The sequence below is a fragment of the Phallusia mammillata genome, chromosome 1 (genome assembly GCF_965637545.1).
Source record: "Phallusia mammillata chromosome 1, kaPhaMamm4.hap1.1, whole genome shotgun sequence".
NCBI lineage: Eukaryota > Metazoa > Chordata > Ascidiacea > Phlebobranchia > Ascidiidae > Phallusia > Phallusia mammillata.
Window position 1 is genome coordinate 18590548 of NC_137252.1, and position 20180 is coordinate 18610727.

The 20180-nt window shown below is 34.7% G+C and overlaps 1 protein-coding gene and 1 pseudogene across 2 annotated transcripts; both read right to left on the bottom strand.

Annotated features, from left to right (window-relative positions):
- Positions 1 to 697: 697 nt before the first annotated feature.
- On the bottom strand, positions 698 to 2806 carry LOC145204810 (cytochrome P450 2U1-like; annotated as a pseudogene). The gene is made up of 5 exons (XR_013853544.1): positions 2728 to 2806; positions 2436 to 2671; positions 2115 to 2282; positions 1172 to 1305; positions 698 to 802 (listed from the first exon to the last, which is right to left on the bottom strand). The product of XR_013853544.1 is annotated as a cytochrome P450 2U1-like (transcript).
- Positions 2807 to 7281: 4475 nt separating this feature from the next.
- LOC145225177 (cytochrome P450 2B19-like) lies at positions 7282 to 19765 on the bottom strand. The gene is made up of 10 exons (XM_080091861.1): positions 18865 to 19765; positions 17523 to 17623; positions 17359 to 17440; positions 17049 to 17295; positions 16733 to 16900; positions 14578 to 14711; positions 13590 to 13694; positions 11729 to 11857; positions 11350 to 11547; positions 7282 to 8309 (listed from the first exon to the last, which is right to left on the bottom strand). Exons 1-10 carry the CDS (start codon positions 19010 to 19012, stop codon positions 8128 to 8130), a joined length of 1494 nt encoding a protein of 497 aa, XP_079947987.1. The 5' UTR covers positions 19013 to 19765; the 3' UTR covers positions 7282 to 8127.
- Between the last annotated feature and the right edge of the window lie 415 nt (positions 19766 to 20180).

Below are 20180 nucleotides of genomic sequence, written 5' to 3' on the forward strand. Positions count from 1 at the left end.
CATGAGAAATTCTGCACAGCACATTCAGTTGATATTGATGTTTGTGAATGACTCAAAACTAAGCATAAATAAGGACCACCAATGCTAAGGATAAGGTATTTTTAAGTGCACGGTTTGTAATCTATGTTACTTAAAGTTTGTGTCACTAAAAATGAACAGTCTGGTTATTTAAAAAGTATGCACAGGAAATGTGTTGAGTGTGCAGTTGTAACATTCCCATTTACTGAAAAACATGCAAAAATTGCACAATTGCTTTACAAAAATGTTGTGGTTTGTTTTACGACAATAGATTACAAGCCTTTTATGTATTATGTGTTTTAGGCCAGTGCTCTTCAACCGGTGTGCACAGTGCACCCTAGGGTGCACCAAAATATGCATGGGGTGCACCAGTACGAAGGGGTATACAAGGGTGCATCACAAACTTTTAATGAACCATTAATATTTGACATTTTCTTTGAACCTCCAGTATTGTGGCCTCAGTGTATGGCATTTTTAACTTGTCTTCATATGTGGGAAGTTTGTTACAACCCAAAACTTTATTGATCTCAGCATAAACTTTTTCTATTGCAAAAAAGTACACTGGTTTGAAAAATAATACTAGCATTAGCATGTACACTATTTAAATTTTCAAGTTTAAAACAAATGTAAAACAGCACTTTTTACAGTTTAAGTTGCATCAAATAAAAATGCCAAATACCTTGTACTTAAGGATTGTTAACCATATAAAGTACAGCCCATTTTAAAGTAGTTGATGTAGTTTCTGTTCCCGCTTGAAAGATGTTCATTAAAGTCCTTTTCAGACCTGTCAAGAGTTGCATGGTAAAAACATACAATAACTTTGGTATTGTTGACTGCAGGTAGTGATTGTAAGTATTTGACAAATTTGAAACAGGGTAGATTTATTTTAATTTAAACAGGCAATCACTGTCTGCCTGAGTGTCTGAAATAAAATCCTTTGTTGGCCACTGATTTAAAATAATTTGTAAGAATGATTTTGCTATTATTTTTAAAATATTGTGGTCCATATTTAGGTTCATGCCTCACTTGTCAAACATAACAGTAAAACTTAAAAAAAGTCAAAACTTAAAAGAATAAAGCATGTCACTTTTTTGAATGCATGGGCTGCGCTAGCAAACTTTTTACGAAAAAAACATCTAACATTTTTTCTTACCACTTTCCGAAAAGTAATTTGAAGTTTGTGTTGACATTTCAATCAGATAATAGTCAATAACATCCCTCGGATTTTTTACATCAAGTGTTGACTTATGATACTTAATTTCAGTTGTTATAAAATTTTCGATGTCACTGAAACAAAAGAGTAACAGAGTCACTTTTGGTGTGGCCTAATGGTAAATTTGAGGGAATATCTAGCTTTAAAACATGTTTTTGCATAACAGACTAGTAATTTCACTTGATTTATTCACACTTTTAGTATTAAAGGCTTTGTTGAGGAAATAAATGCAAAATTATTTGATTCAAATCAAACTAAAAATGCAGGCAATGTAAAAGAGATCCAAAACCTTGTTTAAACACATATACTTATACAAAGCGCACCTGCCAGGCTTGCAGGGTCAAATACAACATATGATTTGTCGAATTGTCATGAAAATTGGACATTTGTTTGATAATTTGACATACTATATATCACAAACTCGTGATTTCAAGCCATATAAAAAATAAATAGTTCTTTTTGGAGTGTAATCTTAAACCAAATTTGAAAAAGAATCTAAATGCCAAATACAGTTACAAGAAACTACAGAAAAATCACTAATTTACAACTGTTAGTTGAAATGAAAAATTAGAGGGTATAGTTTATCAGTTGACATAAAGTATCAATAGAACAAGCTCAGTTTCTTTACATACGAGTATGATTCATTCCAACATGTAGCAGTTTTTAAAACTTGCCACCTATAGTCACACACACAAAATGTTTGGTAAATCTCTTCATGCTCAACGTTTATGCCTAAGCAACAGAACAAACCAACATCATTATTTGAAATGACATTTTGTCTCATACACAAAGTATGTGGACAATACAAACATTAAATTCAATGTTTTTAAACTTATTCCTACTATGATAATTCAGTTGCTGAAAAGAGTATGAGGTAGTGTACTTGCTACAATTGAGGACTGCCTTGTAGTTCTTTGGCACCCATAATTTGTACAAATATGGAATAAATGACACCAGAAAAACTGTAAGCGTTGCTGAATGCATCACTAGTTCAAAAAATTGATTGTTTAGGTGGAACAACTTTTTGAATTTTTCATCCCCATATGAATATCTTGCAAAACAAGACAAACAGTTTGACAAAAAACAAAACAAAACGTAATTAAACACATCTTAATGTATACATTAGTGATCTGTACAATTAATCTATTTAAAGTAACCATTTTGACTATCATAATACAACAAATCAAGTGATTGATGTTTTCACCTGTTTCCAAACGTAAAGTATGCCAGAATATTTAAAACAGCATAATCAAACACTTCAGATGGATCCAGCAAGGATTTTTTTTTGGTGATGATGTCTGATTTTCTCAATAAAATAGGGCAATTCCTCAACGATAATCTTGTCAAAATTCCTGTTATTAAGACCCATGTTTCGGATGACTTTGAAAAACAATTTCCGATGGGCTGCCCATTTTGGCCCATATTCAGCTGCTGCTATCCCTATTAAAACATAAACAGAAAAATATATTTGATTTACACGCAAGTGCAATCAGTACCATCCAAATCTGGTCCACGCATTATTCTTTGAGCAAGTAGGCCAGGTCTTGAAGAAAAGGGCCTTGGATTATCAATCATGACCTATATTATCTGGTTAATATTTGATTAAAGTTATACATTAAGGATAACACTCACCTCTTTGATCAGATCAAACCCAGTAATACACACAAAACTTCTGTGCTTTAACTTGACACTAAACACATTTCCATAGATTTTGGAGTATTTCAAAATACCTAACAAAATAATATATTTTTTGAAATAGTTTTATTTGTTTTTATTGATTTTAATTATTCATACACAATAATACCTTTTTGTACATCAGGTACAATGTAATGAAAACTTCCCAAAAAGGGTAGTCCTAATGGCCCAGGTGGAAAGTTCCTTGGTCTCCACATGCTTATGACTCCAGTATACAGGATTAAAAGGCACAAAACACTTATCACACTTGCACAAAGCATTTTTGTGTGACCACACACAGATTTCTATTTCTGTGATAACAAATGAAAATTTTTGGAGCCATGTATTACCTCCAGTTATTCTTTTGTTGTTTGTTCAATCATTGCATAGTTACATTCATAAGTATTTACAAAAAATAAGTGTTATGGCTTTCCTAAATATTTTTATTTTGTATATATGTTGTTTGTTCTCTTCAATAGCATAGCACATTCACCACTTACCATAATGACAATCAATATTTGTTTTGCCTCATTTCAAGTGAGCCCCAATCTCTATTGGGCATTTTATAACCAAATTGATTGTACAAGCAGATATGAATAGGTCCCCACACAAAGGTATTAGCGCATTAGTAACATTATTAATATTAGTAACATAATCAATTGCAGATCCCAAAAGACAAATTTTTAGAATTGGGTAACTCATTTGTTAAATTCACCCCAAAGTTCTTTGTCGATGTTCTTGTTTGTATCATTAGAATAATTTCCTTTACGTGACAAAAAAATGCACAAAAAATTATCTTTAGCATGTCTAAAGCCTTTTAAAGAAACAGTTAAATCTTCTCCTACAAATTCAAAAAGTGTTGTAGAAACTAGAAACTGACAAATAAGGTAACTTTGTGACAAAGCTATAAAAAATCATTGAAAAAATCTTTTTGGCCTGCGAATTTGTAAGGGTTACATGCGGAAAGTTTGCACCAAAGGCATTTAATTGACTTGACCTTCATTGTTTGCTTTGCGCCTGTTGAAATTGGTCTTGCATGCAGACTTAGGGATTGCATGCATGCATGCAGTACATGTTGGTCCTGTATACCTGAGATCTTATCGCAACTGCCATGTACTGCAGACTGGACAAAAGCAAAAGGGCATTTTAACATTACATAAAACTGAATGGGTAAGTACCAGGCCAATCAGTCTATAATTTTATCAACAAACAAGTAACATGCTATTAACAACTCCCAAAAATTTTGCAGAACAACAATAAGAGTCTGTGAATATAGACAATAAAACCACGTTTATCTGCAAAACAGCAAGCAAACTTTCAATAAAAATGCCGTAAAACAAATTGTGTTGAAGGGCATAACCTAAACATTTCCTTAGGTTGCACTATAGCAGTATTAATAAATGTCGGTAGTATTGTGAACGCCTCAAGCCATATCACTTTACATGTTGCTGAATTCCGCAATTATAACATAGCAGCAATGATCACGAAGTCTAAACAGGGAAAGTCCCGTATAAAGAAAAAAAATGTATGTTTACATTTTTAGGATTTTATTGGCAAAACAGCGCACTGAAGAATACGCGAGATAATACTTATAGGGTGTGTCAAAGATAATAGTGCATGGTCAATTTTGTTAAAGTTCGATAAGGCTGGCTAGAGGATGGGTAGAATTAAATTCAAACCAATGAAATTTAAACCGGTTTAAAAACCGCAAACCAGTTCAGACCGGATAATTTTCCCGAACCAGAACAAAACCCGAAAATATAGCCTAGGCCAACATTTTAAAAACCTGAATCGAAGCCGAACCGCTTAAAACAAAACGACAAACGAGTGAAGCCGAACCGAACCTGAATCCAAATGCGATTCGACTCCCTCGCTTGATGCCATTGCACATAGGCTACGTTGTTAGTTAGTTAAAAAGATGACACCTAGCCTAGGCCTACATGCAGAGTTTTTAGCCGACCATTCAAGAAGAAGTGCCAGAAAAAAGATGATTTGGTGCGGATGACAGGGAAAATGGTGGGTTTACAAGAAATTACAACCATCGACACAAGAAACAACATTGCATAGTAGGTATGTCAAAAATTTAATCAATTTAAATTTGACCCATTATAGAATGTTGAGATGTAGAATTGGCGGAAATATGCACCTACAAAGAGTTTTAGTAGGCCAGGGGTCGGCAACCTTTTCTACACTGCGGGCCGTTATAATACAGATAATTATCTAATAATTTAAAAACAACAAAAATTCAGCAATGGAAATTTGTCAAAGCTTATATTCAAAGCCTCTACCCTAAAAACTATACCGATCGGTAACGAACTCCCCAAGGGCCGGGTCGCGGCCTGGTGGTTGCTGACCACAGTAGGCTACGCTAGGTAGTTATGGGTCCCCTTCTATGAAGGGGACACATATTGTTTTTGTCCGTATTTCTTTTTTCTGTCTAACGCTGGTTTGTGAGACGCGTTTGGTCAAGAAAGAGTGCTTCAAATTTATTAAAATTTGGACAGATGTTACATATTAATCCAAATTTGATCCTCCTGAAGTTTGACCCCGAATGACCAAGCGGTTCACCCGCAGGCCCCCAAAACGTAAAATAAATTAAAACGGCTGTACTGACTAAAGTACATCACCTAGGAGTTTCATGCTTTGTTGTTTGGTGCAACGTAAGGTTTTGTAAAGAATTTTGTATCTGTTTTTCGGATTCACCTATTTTTCATCGTTTTAACCCCGAAATAATCGGTTTTAGTAACGCTGACTTGTGAGACGCATTTGGTCAAGAAAGAGTGCTTTAAATTTATTCAAATTTACAGAGATGTTAGTTAATAGTCCAAATTTGATCCTCCTGAAGTTTGACCCCGATTGACTCAGCGGTTCACCCACAGGCCCCCAAAACGTAAATTTTTTACAACGGCCATACTGACTAAAGTACAGCTTCTTGGAGTTTCATGCTTTGTTGTTTGGTGCAATGTAAGGTTTATTAAAGAATTTTGTATCTTTTTTCGGATTCACCAATTTTTCACCCTTTAAACCCCAAATAATCCGTTTTAGTTTTAAGGCAGAAATACAAGCCCTATGATGCAGAAATATTTAAAAAAATTAACAATTGTTTAAGCAGGTTATTCGTTTAGTATTTAAAATTTGCCAGTTACCTTTACAACCCATAATATGTGTACGCTATCAGTCAGATAAAAGTCCCAAGGGAGGAATTCACTGGTTTACGATAAAGGCGGCAGAGCGGCAGTGCTTAGCTTGACGTCCGGACAGACGTTTTACGAGACAGTCGTTTGGGTGATTAGAAATCAGCTGTTTTTTTGTGCAGCGATGCTGTATCGTTTTACTGAGTTATCACACGCATTTTCAGTTTTGGCGAAGGTTTTACACCTAAGACGTAACTTAAACTCGATAAACGTACTTCGGTTTCGTTTATGTCAGGCAAAACGTCGTTGATCAACATAAATATCTTTAAATTCTCGTTGTCAGTTTGGCCGCCGCATAACCACGGGTCCATAAAGATCAACTTGTAGGCATTACAACATAGTTAAGAATTTTTCGTCATAACGTATCTTCTTTATTTTTGACAAATCAATTCAAGAATCAGTACATAAGTCATGTATAAATTAGGCTAAACGGTATTGTTGAACACTAAGGACTGCATGCTGTTAAAAACAATGTCAAAACGTCATTAAACGGTTGTTTTTGCAAAACAAAGTTAAGTGAAAAACAAGTTGTTATGTATTCCTTTGTAGCAAACGACTTTTTTATATAGTGTCTAATATAACAGTTAAGGCTTTGTAGGAAAATATGTGTAACTTAAACGACAATATAACGGTCAAAGCAAGAGATTAAATTGAAAGTATTTTCCCCGTTCTTTTTTCACCGATTTTTTATAATTATATGACAATAATGATACAAAAAGCATACGGACAAAAACTTTTAAAGTTAAGTTAATGCTTTGTGAAAAATTTGTCCTAAGGAATCTAAAAATAACCGTAACATTTGTTTACTGTAAATCCGCATAAACACGCATGTGGGGACCCATTCGTTTTTGCTTGCAAAAACAATCATATTTGTAGATAAAATTGTGTATAGTACACTAAATTGATAAATATCGTATAGAATATATAAAATTGAAGTATATCAGAAAGCCACTTCTGGTTTTGTGTGGTTTTGGTAAATCAGTTTGTGGCGTTTGACGTATAGGGGGGTAGGGGCCTTGGTGGGCTGCATCTGGCCCAGGGTACGTAGCTCACTTTGAAGAAATAACATAAATGTGTAGGCTACTAAAAATGATCTTTTAATTTAAATTCATACAAAGAATCAGAAATACAATACATTTATGTGGTGATTTAGGGTCTTCGACAGTTTTTAGGGGCTAAAAATGTCGTCAAGCATGTTATTTATTTAACTTAGGTATGCACCGAAAATCGCAGTGTAAACGGAAGGGGTCGCAAGGTAAGGTTGGGCACCACTAAGCATAGTGTAAATGGGCCTTTAACCACAAGGCATAAAAATCGAAGGGTTTCAATGTTCGTTGTTTGTCGTGTGTAGTTTCTCTTTGTTGACAGTACAGAACAGAAATTGCGCCAATAACGTTGTGTCACAATCATGGAAAGTATATCCGGAAAGCATATTTCCTCATAAAGACAATAAAAGTCATATGTGAGGTAACTGAAAGCGTCGCAAGTACAATGCAAGTAGTTAAACATTGCCCTGAGAAAATTTCGCAGTCACACATATATACTTGAAATGCATTGCAAAGTTTTGTTGTTTTTTTCTGAAGATTATTATATGAATCTTAGCATCAAAAATGCAAACGTCAAACCTACAAGCACTACAAACAAAATCGTAAGGTAGTTCAGATTATTCTGTCGCTGACATGAAATAAGCATAAGTTGTACACATATTGCAAAAATCATACACTTAACAGTCACAACTTTACTTTACTTTTTCATCATAATAATGTGTAAGAGAGATGTTGAAGACAGCCTCAAAAATATTAAAATACATGAGGTAGTAAAATATGTGAGGTGAAGTATATAAGTAATCTATTATTCAGCAGCCTTTTTTTAGAGGTATCTTCACACATAATATAAAAACTGTTTAGTTTAAAAAGTGTAAAATATGAGTCAAATGAGGTAAAATTTAGGTTACTGAAGTTTTTTTCACAAAAAGTCCTTAGCCAAGGAAAATATGATACATATAATTAATGTTAGTTACACCCCATGCTAATGCCTTTGTTTTAAGACAACTTGGAAGGACTTCGGCTGCAATGTTAGGCCAGGGATATAATCTTCATCAAGTTTTAGTATACCAGGTGGAAGTTGAAATGTAAAATGTTGTAACATCGTAGTGAAGAACAAGAACAACTCCTGTTTGGCAATGTTAATGCCTAAACAGGCTCTTAAACCTGCAAATATAATATTACAACAGTAAAGGAACAGCTACAAATTAGCTATCTGTGGTTAGAAATATGCTCTCTGCAGTAGGTAAATAATAGCTAACTACATGTTTTCAAAGAAACTGCCCATGTACTTGTTCTCACCAGCTTGATTGTTCGCAGCTCAATTAGGCTTATTAATTATGGGTCCCCTTCCCTGAAGGGGACACATATTGATTTTACTCAAATTGTTTTTGTTTGTTTTTCTTCCTTTTTTTTTCTTCCCAAAGTTTGTCCAACTCGTTTTTCCATCAAATGTTTGATGGATTTGGCTGAAATTTACACAGATGGTAGATATAGTTATGTAGATGTGCATCCCACTTTGTTTTTTGTTGATAACCCCAGTATTTACCCCGCTAGCCCCCTAAAATGGGATTTTTTTCCCCGAAGTTTGTCCGACTCGTTTTGCCATCAAATGTTTGATGGACTTGGCTGAAATTTACACAGATGGTAGATATAGTTATGTAGATGTGCATCCCACTTTGTTTTTGTTGATAACCCCAGTATTTACCCCGCTCGCCCCCTAAAATGGGTGTTTTTACCCAAAGTTTGTCCAACTCGTTTTTCCATCAAATGTTAGATGGATTTGGCTGAAATTTACACAGATGGTAGATATATTCATGTAGATGTGCATCCCACTTTGTTTTTGTTGATAAACCCAGTATTTACCCCGCTAGCCCCCTAAAATGGGTGAGTTTTTAAACAGTGTCAGAATTGGCTGAAATTTGGATTTCTTGTATAGTATGCCATTTATAGGTGTCGATTGTTGTGTTCAACCCTGTAGTCCTAACATTTACCCCACAAGCCCCTAAAGTGTAAAACGTATTTGTATGTTACTGGGCACCACAAATGAAAGATTTCTGTTGCTCAATAGTGTTACAAGGGCAACCAGTTGTATGTTACTCATTGGTGGGTTGCTTGGTGGATGTTTTTGCGCCATGGCAGTTAGGGGCTTGTTAACAGCCCTATGATGTCAGAAACATTAACGGTTGTTGCTTAAAACACCTCTAGTGGTCGAAATTTTAAACATTGGCGGATTGGGCTGAAATTTTGCAGTACTATTGATTGAGTCATTGTGGTTTTTATATATTTCTTAGTTTGTGTGTCGAACCCAATTAGTTACCCTACTAGCCCCCTAAAATGGGTCAGTTTTTTAAAACGTTAAATAGGACTTACTTCAAAAAATATCTGGGGTGAATCTTAATTTATAGTTTGTATTCTACATAGTATTATTATTTAAGCCCAGTGCCGATCACTGTGTTTTACCTTACAACACCCGACTTTCTCATGGTTATCTCTTGAATTGCATTATTTTCAACTTTGCATGTGTGGGGACCCATGAGTTTTTGCCTGCAGAAACGACTAAGGTTATAAAAGACAATGGCTAATATGGGACCTAATACAAAACTAGAAGGGTGGCTTAGCACATTTTACTATAGCATATACACTACAACCTATTCTGCAAACTGTAATATATTCTCTATATTTATTTATATTGGGTCCTATATTAGCCAACATTTTTTATAATCTTGATTTGTTTCTGCAGGCAGAAACTCATGGGTCCCCAAAACCGCAAAGTTGTAAACAGACAAGCATAAGAAACGGTGCTATAAAGTCAAACACAGTGATTGGTAGTGTTCCTAAAAAAAAAGTTATGTAAAGTACAAACTGTCTAAATCTCATGCAATTGAGACATTGTTATAAGTTTGTGTGCCTAAATAGCATAAAACACTGACATCTCAAAATGGCATATTATACAAACTGTCAAAATGTATTGTTGATTAATTCACACATTTTGGGGGGTTGGTAGGGTAAATAATAGGGCTGCAGGGTGAAACACAATATTCGACAGCTACAAATGCCAAATTCATAAAACTATCAAAAATTCATCCAAATCGGACGTTTTTTAAAAAATAGGTGGCTTAAGCAGTAAATATTGGGCTACATGGTGAAACACAATAATCGACGCCCTAAAATGGCATAATGAAGAAACTGTCCAAATTTCATCCGAATCGGACATTGTTTAAAAAAATCACCCATTTTAAGGGTCTACTGGGGTAAATATTGGGGCTACAGTGTAAAACACAACAAACGATGCCCTAAAAAAGCACAATGAACAAACTGTCCAAATTTCATCCGAATCGGACATTGTTTAAAAAAATCACCCATTTTAGGGGTCTACTGGGGTAAATATTGGGGCTACAGTGTAAAACACAACAAATGATGCCCTAAAAAAGCACAATGAACAAACTGTCCAAATTTCATCCAAATCGGACATTGTTTAAAAAATCACCCATTTTAGGGGTCTACTGGGGTAAATATTGGGGCTACAGTGTAAAACACAACAAACGATGCCCTAAAAAAGCACAATGAACAAACTGTCCAAATTTCATCCAAATCAGACATTGTTTAAAAAAATCACCCATTTTAGGGGTCTACTGGGGTAAATATTGGGGCTACAGTGTAAAACACAACAAACGATGCCCTAAAAAAGCACAATGAACAAACTGTCCAAATTTCATCCAAATCGGACATTCTTTAAAAAATCACCCATTTTAGGGGTCTAGTGGGGTAAATATTGGGGCTACAGGGTAAAACACAACAAACGATGCCCTAAAATGGCACAATGAACAAACTTTTCAAATTTCATCCAATTCGGACATTGTTCAAAATTTACCCATTTTAGGGGGCTAGTGGGGTAAACACTGGGGCTATCGAGTCAAACAAAACAAATGGCACATCTACATAACTATATCTACCATCTGTGAAAATTTTATCCAAATCCATAAAACATTTCAAGGCAAAACGAGGTGGACAAACTTTGGGCAGAAAAAAAAAATCGAGTAAAATCAATATGTGTCCCCTTCAGGGAAGGGGACCCATAATAAGCATAGGAAATATATTAATGTTTTAAAATAGGTTATAGTGTAAATGCAACAACAAAATGTGCTAAGCCACCCTTCTAGTTAATTTGTAAGTGTGCTTCATGTTTGACATATGTTTTGTTTACCTGCACCAAATGGCATAAATGCAGGCCTTGTTCCAACTTGACCATTAGCATCCAAAAAGTTTTTAGGATCAAATTGAAAAGGGTTTTTCCAGTGTTCAGGAGAATGAAGAAAAGATGTATACATTGGCACGATAAGGGATCCTTTTGGAATGTCATAGCCCATCAACTTTGTTGATTCACCTGCTGCATGAAGAACGCCTTAAAAAGGAATGTAAGGTCAGAAAATTTCAACAATAAAATCTTTGACATTGAAAAAAAGGAAAAGCAATATAGTTGACAAAGCTGCTTCCACTTTTTCAGCAACACTTTACTGTTTTAATAGCACCAAACCAGTAAACATATTATTTTGTATAATATTACTTAATAAATAGAAACTTACCAACTGGAGCAATACTTGCTTTTCTTTGTACTTCCATAATGCTTGCTTCCGTGTAAGGCATTTTTATCCTGTCCTCATATGTGGGAAGTTTGTTTCCTAGTACTTCATTGATTTCACACTGGATTTTTTCTATGAAAGATTCAGAAAAAAAAAACAGTCAACTATCAAAAACTAGAAAGGTGGCTTAGCACATTTTGCCGTTGCACATACACTATGAACCTTTTTTGAAACAGTAGTATATTCCCTATGCTTAACTTGTAATTGGTCCCATATTATCCACCGTCTTTTGAAACCTTAGTTGTTTCTGCAGGCAGAAACTCACATGTAAAGTTAAAAACAATGCATTTCAAGACGATAATGATCAGTTAGTTTGGTGTTGTATGGTAAAACACGGTGATTAGTACTGGGCTTAAATAATTATGCTGTTAAAAGTACAAACTATACAAATCTGATTCAATTCAGACATGATTGAAAGTTTGACCTATTAAATGTTCTATTTTATAGGAAAGAAGGGGTAAAGTGGCAAAACACAGTAAAACACAACAATCAACAACTATAAATAGCAAATTCTACAAGCTGTCCAAATTTTATCCAATTTATAAATTACTTACAAATTTCACCAATTTTAGGGGACCCACAACAAGCATCAAACAAGAGTCTAAAACACAAAACAAGAAAGGTAATTATGGGTCCCCTTCCCTGAAGGGGACACATATTGGTTTTACTCGAATTGTTTTTGTTTGTTTTTCTTTTTTTTTCTTCCTTTTTTTTCTTCCCAAAGTTTGTCCGACTCGTTTTTCCGTCAAATGTTTGATGGATTTGGCTGAAATTTACACAGATGGTAGATATAGTTATGTAGATGTGCATCCCACTTTGTTTTTGTTGATAACCCCAGTATTTACCCCGCTAGCCCCCTAAAATGGGTGTTTTTACCCAAAGTTTGTCCGACTCGTTTTGCCATCAAATGTTTGATGGATTTGGCTGAAATTTACACAGATGGTAGATATATTCATGTAGATGTGCATCCCACTTTGTTTTTGTTGATAACCCCAGTATTTACCCCGCTAGCCCCCTAAAATGGGTGAGTTTTTAAACAGTGTCAGAATTGGCTGAAATTTGGATTTCTTGTATAGTATGCCATTTATAGGTGTCGATTGTTGTGTCCAACCCTGTAGTCCTAACATTTAACCCACAAGCCCCTAAAGTGTATGTTACTGGGCACCACAAACGAAAGATTTCTGTTGCTCAATAGTGTTACAAGGGCAACCAGTTGTATGTTGCTCGTTGGTGGGTTGCTTGGTGGTCGTTTTTGCGCCATGGCAGTTAGGGGCTTGTTAACAGCCCTATGACGTCAGAAACAGTAACGGTTGTTGCTTAAAGAAAGAGAAATTTTGCAGTACTATTGATTGAGTCATTGTGGTTTTATGTATTTTTTAGTTTGTGTGTCGAACCCAATTAGTTGCCCTACTAGCCCCCTAAAATGGGTCAGTTTTTTAAAATGTTAAATAGGACATACTTCAAACAATATCTGGGGTGAATCTAATTTTATAGTTTGTATTCTACATAGTATTATTATTTAAGCCCAGTGCCGATCACTGTGTTTTACCTTACAACACCCAACTTTCTTATGGTTATCTCTTGAATTGCATTATTTTCAACTTTGCATGTGTGGGGACCCATGAGTCTTTGCCTGCAGAAACGACTAAAGTTATAAAAGACGATGGCTAATATGGGACCCAATACAAAATAAGCATAGGAAATTTTAATATTTATGTTTTAAAATAGGTTATAGTGTATATGCAAGGGCAATATGTGCTAAGCCACCCTTCTAGTTTGTTTGACAAAAATAAAAGAAATATACCTTGTATATCCGGATTATTAGCCATATAAAGTACTGCCCATTTTAAAGTAGTTGATGTTGTTTCTGTTCCAGCTTGAAATACATCCATAACTGCCTTTCGCACACCTAAGTGACATTTTGTTGGGATGATTATAAGAAAATGGTTAGTATACTGTTAGATGCACAGCAGACTTTTAAATGATTAGTGGAACAACCAATGGTTTATTCTACATTAAACGTTCCCTGTTTTGAAGTTAAATGTATTACCGTATTTTACGGACCATAAGGCGCGATTTAAATCCTTCTTTTTCCTCATAAATTGGCCGTGCGCCTTATAAGCCGGTGCGCCTAATGTATGGATCAAGTAGTGCTTTATTGCCTACACTCCAGTACCGATACTATTATTATATAAATAAACCACCGTCTTACACAATAAACTACGGTAAAAGCAACTAGCAACTGTGATATTCACTAGGCTCATTTTTTCTTTTGCTCATTGTACTATTGTGACTTGCTTACATTTATTACGTAACAAGTCAAAATGAGCTCTATACGGTAACCCATACTCCTTAAAATACGTTGTGTTCTATAGCCCGGTGCGCCTTATGTATGAACAAAAAACTAATCAAAGCAATTTATTGACAGTGCGCCTTATAATCGGGTGCGCTTTTGGTCCGTAAAATGTGGTACTATAGTGGTTAAGATTGTATTGCACAATCAAGGAAATGTGCTTGTGCTTTTAGTTTAAAGCAACTTTGTTTACTTGATGCTTTGTTTATTTTAACACATCTATGTGTTAATTACATAAATAGACAAATACTGTCAATATGTGTACATAACCATCAAATATATTTGTGAAATGTTTGTTAAAATGAAAATAATTAAATCTGCACAAAACATAAAAACACCATGTATTAAAATTACTGCACTTGTGTCGCTAGATCATAACAAAAAACTAATAGTTAGTAACCACTTTGACCAACTGTTTAGAAATAATACTATATCTAACCTGTTTCAGTAAAGTGTTTTGAAGATTGTGTAGCAACCTCAAGCAAGTAATAATCAATCAAATCCCTTGGACTATTAAGATCCAGGGTCGATTTGTGATATTCAATCTCACTGGCAATAAAAGTTTCCAAATTTCTGAAAAGAATTAAATGAATTGACAGAACAAAGCTTAAGACCCTTATGCTTACAAATTTAAGGGTAGGCAACCTGTGATCCAACAGTTCATTCCAACTGGTAAAATGGTAATGTAAGCAAAGACTTATTTAATGCTTTTTTGTTAGCTGACTTTCGTAACTTTGTTTGATACCACAGGCAGTACAACATGGGTCCCAACACATGCAAAGTTGTTAATTATGTGCTTTTCTACGACAAACCTGTCAAAGTCTGTGAGTGTAATCACACCAATTAAACAAATTAATGTTAAATTAATTATGCTTTATCTAAATCTAAGGGTAGGGGACAGTCTATTCAATTTTTTTAATTTAGTCAAAAAAGTTAGACCCATATTAATTAACTGCACGGTAAAGAGGATCTGCAGGGTGAAGCACAGTGACTGACATCATACAATGTTATAATCAACTTACTGTCCAAATGTTTTACATTCAGGGTATGTGAGTTACCACTTGATGTTTTTGAGTTGAACAAAACAAATAGTACAACCTAATTTTATTAAACATTTAATGCCCTAAGTGGGGAAAATACAGTAAATCAAATATGTAAAAAAACTAGAAGGGTGGCATAGCACATTTTGCCATTGCATATACACTATAACTTATTTTGAAACGTTAATATATTCCCTAAACTTATTTTATATGGCTCCCATATTATCCACTGTCTTTTATAACCTTGGTTGTTTCTGCAGGCAAAAACTTATGGGTCCCCTACACATGCAAAGTTAAAAACAATGCATTTAGTGAGATAACCATCAGTAAGTTCAAGGTGTTGTAAGATAAAACACAGTGATCAGTACTGTGCTCAAATAATCATGCTATTAAAAGTACAAACTATGCAAATCTGATTCAGTTCAGACATTGTTTGAGGTTTGTCCTATATAACATTCATTTTTATAGGAAAGAAGGGGTAAATAGTGGAAAAATAAAGTAAAACACAGCAATCGACACCCATAACAATCAAATTCTACAAGCATTCCAAATTTCATTCAATTCCGACACTGTTTAAAAATTCACCCATTTTAGGGGACTAGTAGGGTAAATGTTAAAACTATACGGTGAAACTTAACAATTGACACCTAAAAATGGCATAACCTACTAACTGTTTAAATTTTATCCAATTCGACATTGTTTAAAAATTTCACCCGTTTTAGGGGTTAATGCTACAAGGTAAAACACAACAATCCACAACAATAAATGGCACATTCTACTAGTTATACAAGTTTCAGCCAATTCCAACACCATTAAAGAAACTCACCAATTTTAGGGGACTAGAGGAGTAAATATTGGGGCTACCGGGTTAACCACAACAAACAGCTCCTATAAATGACAAATTCTACAAGCTGTCCAAATTCCATTCAATTCCGACACTGTCAAGAAAACTAACCTGATTTGGTACCACACCCAAAAGTACAAAATATGAAACCACAATGACCCAATGAACAGTCCTGTAAAAAAATATCCAAATCGGCCAATGTTTACAATTTTGACCACTAGAGGTGTTATTAGCACCAATCGTCAACGATTCTGAGTCATAAGGATGTTAACACCCCTCTAACGACCATGTGTGAAAACATCCACCAAGTAATGCACAAACACAAACATATCTTCTGATGTCTTTATTACACTATTACAACACAGAAATCTTTTGTTTGTGGTGCCCAGCAACATACAAAAACGTTTTACATTTTGGGGGCTAGCGGGGTAAATATTGGGGTTTTGGAGTCAAAGAAGTAGACTGCACATCTACATGACCATATCTACCATGCATGAAAGTTTCATCCAAATCCACCAAAGATTTTATGCCAAAAGTGCATGTACAAACTTCACCGGAGAAAAAAAGAGTAAAAAAAATAAATAAAAAAAACAGAGTGAAATCAAGATGCGTCCCCTTCAGGGAAGGGGACCCATAATTTTTAGGCAATGTTGATGTGGTAACTTTTTAGTTAGCCCTCAAATCCAAAGTAACTATTTAAGATATCATACCTTACACATGCTTGAATTTCCCTGGCAGTTTTAGGCAACCAGAATTTGTACAAATTGGGAATAATAGACACCAAAATAAGTCCAGGACTGGTTAACTTTGACATCAGACTGAATATTTGAAAGTTGTTTTTTAATAATATTTTAAACTTGCCATCTTTGTATGAATATCTAAACAAAAGAAATGTGCAATAAATACTTTTTTCTACAAATCTAAACAAAAGAAATGCGCAAAACAATAAATACTTCATTTCTACAATTATCGTGAAAAATCGAAACAAAAAGGATCGAAAAAAAATCTGAAATACAAAAAACTTACCTGTTTCCAAATGTGAAGTATGCCAAAACATTAAGGGATGCATACTGAAAAACTTCAGATATATCATCTATTTTAGCCATTCCACTACAACTAGAAACCAAACTATGAAGTTCATCGACAAAGTATGGCAATTCTTCAACAACTAATTTTGCAAGGTCTTTTCCATTTATTCCCATGCTTCGTAACACAGAATGAAATAATTTTCTGTGAGCAATAAGTCCTGGTCCATATTGAGAAGTGGCTATACCTAAAAAAAAAACATATTTGCAATACGTATGCTTACTGCAGTTTGTCAAATATGCAACTTTACCCTCACAAGTTTCTCCCCGTAAAATCTTTTGAACCACTGTTGAAGGTCTTGCAGCAAATGTTTTTGAATTATCCAACATTACCTGCCATCATAGTGGATAAATATGAAATAGGATGATAAGTTTTGAAATGAAATGAAAATGTTATAAACATTACTTTACTCACCTCCCTAAATAGATCATAACCTTTAATGCATACTATGTAGGTACTACCGCCACGTTTTATTCCAAAAAGGTTTCCATATTGGCTTGATAATGTTGCTAAATCTAAACATTAATTTGTTGCAAATTAAGAATTTAAATACAAACATAAACTAGAAGGGTGGCTTAGCACATATAGCCCTTGCATATACACTATAACCTATTTTAAAACATAAATATATTTCCTATGCTTATTTTGTATTGGGTCCCATATTAGCCATCGTCTTTTATAACTTTAGTCGTTTCTGCAGGCAAAAACTCATGGGTCCCCACACATGCAAAGTTGAAAATAATGCAATTCAAGAGATAACCATGAGAAAGTCCGGTGTTGTAAGGTAAAACACAGTGATCGGCACTGGGCTTAAATAATAATACTATGTAGAATACGAACTATAAAATTAGATTCACCCCAAATATTGTTTGAAGTATGTCCTATTTAACGTTTTAAAAAACTGACCCATTTTAGGGGGCTAGTAGGGCAACTAATTGGGTTCACTATATCTACCATCTGTGTAAATTTCAGCCAAATCCATCAAACATTTGATGGAAAAACGAGTCGGACAAACTTCGGGGAAAAAACACCCATTTTAGGGGGCTAGCGGGGAAAATACTGGGGTTATCAACAAAAACAAAGTGGGATGCACATCTACATGAATATATCTACCATCTGTGTAAATTTCAGCCAAATCCATCTAACATTTGATGGCAAAAATGAGTCGGACAAACTTTGGGTAAAAAGATCCATTTTAGGGGGCGAGCGGGGTAAATACTGGGGTTATCAACAAAAACAAAGTGGGATGCACATCTACATAACTATATCGACCATCTGTGTAAATTTCAGCCAAATCCATCAAACATTTGATGGAAAAACGAGTCGGACAAACTTCGGGGAAAAAACACCCATTTTAGGGGGCTAGCGGGGTAAATACTGGGGTTATCAACAAAAACAAAGTGGGATGCACATCTACATAACTATATCTACCATCTGTGTAAATTTCAGCCAAATCCATCAAGGATTTGATGGAAAAACGAGTCGGACAAACTTTGGGGAGAAGAAAAATGAAAGAAAAAAACATTTTGAGTAAAATCAATATGTGTCCCCTTCAGGGAAGGGGACCCATAATTACTGTAATAATTGTAGCGGTCATACACTACACACCATCAGGAAAGAATACAGTGCTTTTACATTCATTTTTTTTCTCAAAAAGAGAATACTCATTCCAATCACATAAAAAATGCATGCTTTTTTATTCATTATGGTAAAAACTACACAATCTTCTTGTAAAATTTTAATCTACAGCACATACTTTTGTTGATGTCCCCAAAAAGATGATAACTACTTCCGAGAAATGGCAAGCCAAGTGGCCCAGGTGGGAAGTTTACTGGCTTCCACATTCCTTTTATGCCATGATACAACAACAACAAAAACAACAACAACAATGCAACGTGCAGCATTATTATTAAGCACCAAGACCAAAAACCTATGTGCAGTAATTAGGGTAAACACACATGAATTTAAAGTCTAGTTACGATTACTCTATTGATTCAACAAGACTTTTTAACAAATAAATTTTGTATGTAGTGGCCACTTGGCCAGTGTAAACTCTCTTAGAAACTAAGGATGTGGATAGCAGACAATCAGGGTTAAAAACATCATTGCCACTTTAATACTATCATGCAGATGTAGGTTTTAAAAACAATCATTTATCTGTCAGAGCATTCGTTGTGCGCAATCACTTTCACACAATGGATTTGGTAAGCTTTAACGTGAATTAGATTGGCCAATTTGAATAAAACTTTTGGATTCTAACATTTGAGCATAATAATGCACACTGAATGCAAATATTAAAGAAAATTAGGCAGGCAAATTTACATGAAAATTGATTCAGTTTCGGCATACTACCTATCAGAAAAAATGGGGTCACATCCCACAGGTAAATGTAGATTTCCATTTCTTTTAAGTAATGGTCGCTTTTAAAAAAGGTTGAATACCACTGCTACCAGATTGGAAAGAATGGCCTGCGCGGAGGATTTATCCTCCTCGCAATATTTTGGATTTCCCCTTGTAATCCGCGCAAATTTAGGCTTTTTACGTGTAATCCGCGCAAAAAAATGTTGTCCGCGAAACTTAGCACAGCTTTCGTAGGTATCTATAATAAACCTTTTTTAAAATTTTATATTTTCGTTTTACAATGAAGTTATATGTCGTCACAAGCCTTATTTCGCTAACAATCCACGTAAATCAGTCAAGCACATGGAAACTTACCGATCGTCACGCTTGAAATAACATTTCTATTTCGCTAACGTAGTCGTTAATAGTACATTTATCTGTATTTTTAGGATGTTGTTTGACTAATAAAGGTGACTGTCGGCTGGGCAAGCTACATAAAATAATGTTTTCTATATGACAAATAATTATAAACAGTTAAGAGCAGTTAGGCAATCATAAACTATCCCGATAAAACAAATCAGAAAAATGTTTGAATCGTTATGAAAATGAAAAATTGTAGAATCTAGCAGAACAGCCGTGTGCGCAATAGAGCAAAACTGAAGATTCGTCGTGTTTATTACTTTATTTAGTTGTTCTTTTTGTTGGCTGGATAGTCTGGCAGGCGTTACATAC

Coding starts and splice junctions, on each gene's coding strand:
- LOC145225177 (XM_080091861.1), bottom strand. CDS start 19,012: ATGCTGCACGTTGCATTGTTGTTGTTGTTTTTGTTGTTGTTGTATCAT. Junction 17,296..17,358: donor ACGGGGAGAAACTTGTGAGG/GTAAAGTTGCAT, acceptor TTTTTTTTTTAG/GTATAGCCACTTCTCAATAT. Junction 16,901..17,048: donor TACTTCACATTTGGAAACAG/GTAAGTTTTTTG, acceptor TCTTTTGTTTAG/ATATTCATACAAAGATGGCA.